The 6,000-nt window shown below is 39.2% G+C and overlaps 1 protein-coding gene across 1 annotated transcript; it reads left to right on the forward strand.

Annotated features, from left to right (window-relative positions):
- Window positions 1–386: 386 nt before the first annotated feature.
- On the forward strand, window positions 387–3,759 carry h3f3c (H3 histone, family 3C). Its single transcript, XM_063485612.1, has 4 exons — window positions 387–515; window positions 1,468–1,611; window positions 1,806–1,959; window positions 2,397–3,759. The coding sequence occupies exons 2-4, from the start codon at window positions 1,484–1,486 to the stop codon at window positions 2,523–2,525; spliced, it is 411 nt and encodes a 136-aa protein (XP_063341682.1). The 5' UTR covers window positions 387–515; window positions 1,468–1,483; the 3' UTR covers window positions 2,526–3,759.
- The last annotated feature ends 2,241 nt before the right edge of the window (window positions 3,760–6,000 follow it).

A 6,000-nucleotide genomic window follows, 5' to 3' on the forward strand; every position in this document is an offset into this window, starting at 1 on the left:
GAGAAATATTTTTCCTTTAGACTTGAATGTATTTTTTTTATTAATCTGGACTAATTTATTTTGCGAATAACAAATATTTGGTTTGTTCTAAAAAATGTTCAGTGTTATCCATTTCCTTCTCCTTTCCCTACTGTTCGAAGTCAAAGTGTGCCTTATTCCCTGATATTTATCATATCAACCAATGAGAGCTCTCATTGGTTTTGCGTTTAACATTTCTTAACACACGATTTTGAGGCAAAGCGTTAAAAAAAAGTCGAAAACGTAATTATTTTATGATTTTCTTGATCTAGTGTTTTCTACATCGTTGGAGTTTGAAGGAAAAAACTTGAGGAAATGAAGTTAGATTGTTTACAAATGTTACCATTGCATTGTGGGAGACAGATGATTGACACGGGCGCCATTTTGCTCCCGCTCGCTCTGCTTCCATTGTGTGAGAGATAGTAAATATCTGACACTGCCAGACAACCAGAACACACTTCTATCCTTGCGAAGAAAAGAGACAAAATTCACCCCCGGTAAGTAAAAAATTCCTTAATTATTTCTTAACTAAGAACAATAGTCACCATTTGGTGAAGAAAATGGAGTAGATAAACTTATTTTTTTGCTTTAATATCGTGTTTTTTCGATGGTGTTATGAAAAGAGAAAGCAGCTTCCCCAGGCAGAGAAAAACGGCTCAGTACTTCCACTGCCGAAATATCTCGTCCACTTTCAGCGGCGATTTCTACCTCGCTTTTTCGCTTTAAAATACCTCTACTTCATCCGTCTTTGACTGTTTTTCGATACGCTCACTTGTCTCCTACGATTTGTTAATGCTCTTGTGAGCACACATTTTCTGTTTTGGTGGGAAAATGTCAAAGTTTACATCCCGCTCGTTGCCTGTGTATTGGTAGGTTCGTTTCGGTCTGCGGCCATAATCTTGCGGTATGAGGCGGAGTTAACAATACTTGTCCCGCCCTAAAATGCTCCTGGCTGAAACATCATTGGTTTGGGTGTACAGTGGAGCCACAGCTGATTGGTGGGATTCAGAGTGACGGCCTGTTGAAGGTTGTGATTGGCTACATTGGGATCCCACGGTCTCTAGATTGGCTAAAATCTTTGTGTTTGTGCAGCGGACAAACCCGGTGGAAAAGTTTTATCAGGAGGTCCAAAATGACTTAAGAACCAAGTATTTATAACGTATTTAATGATAAATCCGTTAATAATTGATACAAAAATATTAAAAACTCAAAATGCAGAATTACTTGATAACAAATAAAACGAACTGGTAAAAGTTGTATGTTTTAATTACTTATTAAATATTTCAGAGCTGCTGCACTGAATATTGGAAACTTTAATTAATTTAGTTATTTATCTGAGTTTAAGGCCACTAGCTTAGCAGGATCATTTGTCCAGTGTGCAACAATTAAATGTCATGATGAAGTGAATAGAAACAGATACATTGTTTGGGTTTTTTTGTATTCCGTCAGGTGATACTCTGTCGTAATGGCTCGTACCAAGCAGACTGCTCGTAAGTCCACTGGAGGAAAGGCTCCTCGTAAGCAGCTGGCCACCAAGGCTGCCCGCAAGAGTGCTCCTTCCACAGGTGGTGTCAAAAAGCCCCATCGTTACAGGTAACATTCATTTTGAGTCACATTAATTGCTCCTTATCATATCAGAAGTTTAATGAGCAATCTTTACCCTGAAAATTCTGCATGGAGCCACAAAAAGTATTTTAATTAGGGAGACTCAGCCTTAACTGTCAACATTACTGACAGGTGTAAAAATAAATAAATGATTGTACTGAGCTTGAGGTCATGCGTTTCAGGCCTGGTACGGTGGCTCTGAGAGAGATCCGTCGATACCAGAAGTCCACTGAGCTTCTGATCCGTAAGCTGCCCTTCCAGCGCCTGGTGAGGGAGATTGCTCAGGACTTCAAGACTGACCTACGTTTCCAGAGCGCTGCCATTGGAGCTCTGCAGGTGAAGCCACACTGCTATGTTGGATGTGGGAAGGCGGTCCATGCTGTTAACAGTTTGTTTTTTTGCTAGTAGAAGCTTTGACATCACTTGCCTTATTCTTCTAAATTTGGTTAATTAGGGTTTTTTTTCCCCTAATCAACCAATTAGCGGCACTAATTTTTGATTCATCAATGTGTCTCTGTGGAGAGGTTTCCAAATGTTCGGTCCATGAGTTTAACTTGTAATGTGAACTCTGAAGGGTATCAGCATATTATATGCAAGTCTGTCTTAATTAGTCCTTTGTTATGACTTTTAAGGGGCTGTTAGAGAATTACGTGCTTTCAGCTGTCGATATTTAAGGACTACACTTAAACCCTGTAGCAGATCAAAGTTTATTTTTCTCTTATATTAAAACATTAATATGTACTGCTAATGTTGTTTGTGTTTGTCCCCTGCAGGAGGCTAGTGAGGCGTACCTGGTGGGTCTGTTTGAGGACACTAACCTGTGTGCCATCCATGCCAAGCGTGTCACTATTATGCCCAAAGACATCCAGCTGGCACGCCGCATCCGTGGAGAGCGCGCTTAGATGGCCTCCCTGATGTTTCATCTCTGTCCTATTTTTCTTTACCCATCCCTGCCTTTACTCGTTCATTTTACTCCATCCACCCACCTCCACCCGTCCCTATTCCATTCTCTCCCCAGCCTACCCAGCTTCTCGGTAGACTTTAGAGTAATCTTGATTATAAAGAGATAGAAATATGTTGAAGTCTGATCAATTTGTAATTTTTTTTGTCTTCACCAAATGTTTTAGGGTACCTTCTTCGTGCATGTAAAGGGTTGGCAGATCAGATGCACATGTGCACACATAGGCAAACATGCATCCCTGGGTTTGGGAGCTACTTCAAATCTGGAAGCCCATCAGTAAGCTCACCTGGAGTTGAGCAGGTGCAGTTTTTGTGGCAAACGGAGCCAAAGCAGAGGGACAAGGCCGAGGGGTTAGTCTGCTTAAGGGGAGCTGCAACTTCCACAGCAGGGTGCTATTAAAACTAGTCCCAAGGCCTCCGCCCCCTCTCAACATCCTCCTGCTCAGTGCGTCCCTCTGCACCCCGACTCTCCTGTTGCTCTGCAGCTGTAGCTTTTCAGTGCACCTCCGTCACCTGTGAAACCTGCTCTTGTTTGTTTGTGTGCTCCTGTGAAAACTGATCTTCCAAACCAGCTGTGCTCAAACAAAAATCTCTTGGTTTCTTAAGAATATTATTGTTGTGGATATGGTGTCTATTTTTTTTTACACATCTAATTCATAGAAGAGCATCTCCTCCTTTACCACTTATACAGTTATCAAAATAGGAGTAAAAAAGCAATTAATAGTATCAACATTATCAGTTAGGGTCTTTTTGTTTGCAGTGATTTGTTATAGAAAATCAGGAAGGGCTTCTCCATTTTCCAAGGAAACTTCAATTCTAATGGCAGCCACGAGGGGGCGGGGTCTCACCGTCTCCTCTTCTGTTCACTGTAGATTAGTCGTCACATTCAGCCTCCATCTCTCTCTGTCACCACAGATTAGCATTATACTTGTCACACCAGTATGAATTGACATAGTGAACCTCTGCATGTTTAGGGTCTGTGTGTCTCTTGCAGCTTCTCTACACCTGAGCATATAATCTGTCCCTTATCAAAATTTGGGATGCACAGTATAACCTCATACTTTTTTCTTTTATATTTTTCTTATTCCTTGAGATTTTCAGACGTATAAATAAGCTGATCTTTGTATTTTCCAAATTTCTCATATTATGGTGGTAATAAATAGATGTTAAAACACATGGATGGGAGTTTGTGTGTCATGTTTGCGTTTCGTATGCAGAAGTTCAAGCTGAACAGAAAGCTGTGCTGTTTATCAGTGCAGAGAAGCCAAACTTCCACATGGGGGAGACCTTAAACAAATAAGGATTTAACGGCCAGCAAACTCGTCAATAAAAGAGTCCATAAACATAAGTAAGGCGTGACCCCCATATCACGTGTGTTCAAAGAAAAAGTAGAAAAAACGCTGCCAGAACATCGTACAGAGCCTCTAATGGGGACAGGGTGTCCCTAATTTTGTGTAGTAAAAAATGATGTATTTACATAAAAGTATTTTCACCACTGAACTCACTCATGAGTCAAGTAAGGTGAACAAATCCTGGAAAGATAAGTGGGGGGAAAGCACCATGCGTGGCAAATTAATACAGGTGAGAGGTGTGAAAGAAATGTTATTTTTGGACATACAAAACTATGCAGGTCACAGTTTGGCATTTAGCATGTTAAGGTCTGAATGTGCCTGTGAACTATTTCAATGGAGTCCAGTTTTTTCCCACTGCAAGCATAAAAGGAATCTGAAGTTTACTCGATTAAAAAATGAACTCTTTAAGCTGCTTATAGTCTGCTCCTCAGTTTCAGTTTCAGTGGGAATGCTTGTATAGATGAGCATAAGAGATTCATATGTCCTGTGTATAAATAAATAAATAATAGGCAAAATACAAACAAAAACTTTGAGAATTACCTCCCACTGGTGTCACCTACTTTGTTAATATTTTTAACTGTTGCATTTTATTTGTTTGTGCTAGTTTGTTCTACAGAAACCTGCAAAGCTTGTAACTTAGGGTGAGTCCTTTCTTTATTTCACAAAAGACAGACTTCACAATAAAACATGACAATGCTGTGCAGCTCCACATAAAGTAGGACACCTGGTCCCCCTGTTGTCAGCATGCTAGTAAAGCTGTAAACATTCATTCTTTGAATCTCCACTGGAGAAAATCTACATGTATACAGAGGGAATGCAATCCACGCTTCCCGACACACGTTTCTACTGTATATCCTGACCATTTACTATTTCCTTCCCTCCCATATCTGGTGTATTTGGAATAAAATATTCTCATCTACTTCACATTTCATTATATTTTTATTCTACTAAGTTTCTTCTAAGAATATGATAATATAAAAAAATTACTGAACATAAAAATGATTTGTTTATTATAGTAAATTAATCTATTATAGTAGATTATAGTAAATGATAGTAAATTAAACTAATCTATAGATACAGAAAAACTAGATCCTCAGCACTGAAAAGTTCTAGAAAAATTTGTAAGTCAACATCTTTATCTAAGGTACTGGAGAAAGAGATTTCAGTTTCATTTTACTTAATGTATTTCATGAGTATTAATATTATGCTTTAACACAATAATTACTTCCTCCAAACCATCAACGTGTCTTTTAGATCCCATTCCTACAAAACTGCTCAAAGAAGTCCTGCCATTAATTAATGCTTTAATCTTAAATATGATCAACCTATCTCTAATAATCAGCTATGTACCACAGGCCTTCAAGCTGACTGTAGTTAAACCTTTACTCAAAAAGCATCTCTAGACCCAGCAGTCTTAGCTAATTATAGGCCAATCTCCAACCTTCCTTTCATATCAAAAATCCTTGAAAGAGTAGTTGTCAAACAGCTAACAGATCATCTGCAGAGGAATGGCTTATTTGAAGAGTTTCAGTCAGGTTTCAGAGCTCATCACAGCACAGAAACAGCTTTAGTGAAGGTTACAAATGATCTTCTTATGGCCTCTGACAGTGGACTCATCTCTGTGCTTGTCCTGCTAGACCTTAGTGCAGCGTTTGATACTGTTGATCATAATATCCTATTAGAGCGATTAGAACATGCTGTAGGTATTACAGGTACTGCGCTGCAGTGGTTTGTATCATATCTATCTAATAGACTTCAATTTGTGCATGTAAATGAGAGTCCTCTTCACACACTGAGGTTAATTATGGAGTTCCACAGGGTTTGGTGCTAGGACCAATTCTGTTTACATTATACATGCTTCCCTTAGGCAGTATCATTAGAAGACATAGCATACATTTTCACTGCTATGCTGATGACACCCAGCTCTATCTGTCCATGAAGTCAGATAACACACACCAATTAGTTAAACTGCAGGAATGTCTTAAAGACATAAAGACCTGGATGGCCGCTAACTTTCTGCTTCTTAATTCAGATCAAACTGAGGTTATTGTACTCGGCCCTGAAA

Source organism: Pelmatolapia mariae, linkage group LG10_11 (assembly GCF_036321145.2).
Source record: "Pelmatolapia mariae isolate MD_Pm_ZW linkage group LG10_11, Pm_UMD_F_2, whole genome shotgun sequence".
Lineage (NCBI taxonomy): Eukaryota > Metazoa > Chordata > Actinopteri > Cichliformes > Cichlidae > Pelmatolapia > Pelmatolapia mariae.

What these genes read in the sequence shown, in the direction of transcription:
- h3f3c (XM_063485612.1), top strand. Translation starts at nt 1,484, where the DNA reads ATGGCTCGTACCAAGCAGACTGCTCGTAAGTCCACTGGAGGAAAGGCT. An exon ending in AAAAAGCCCCATCGTTACAG is followed by an intron (nt 1,612 to 1,805) that starts GTAACATTCATT and finishes CATGCGTTTCAG; the next exon opens with GCCTGGTACGGTGGCTCTGA. An exon ending in CTGCCATTGGAGCTCTGCAG is followed by an intron (nt 1,960 to 2,396) that starts GTGAAGCCACAC and finishes TGTCCCCTGCAG; the next exon opens with GAGGCTAGTGAGGCGTACCT.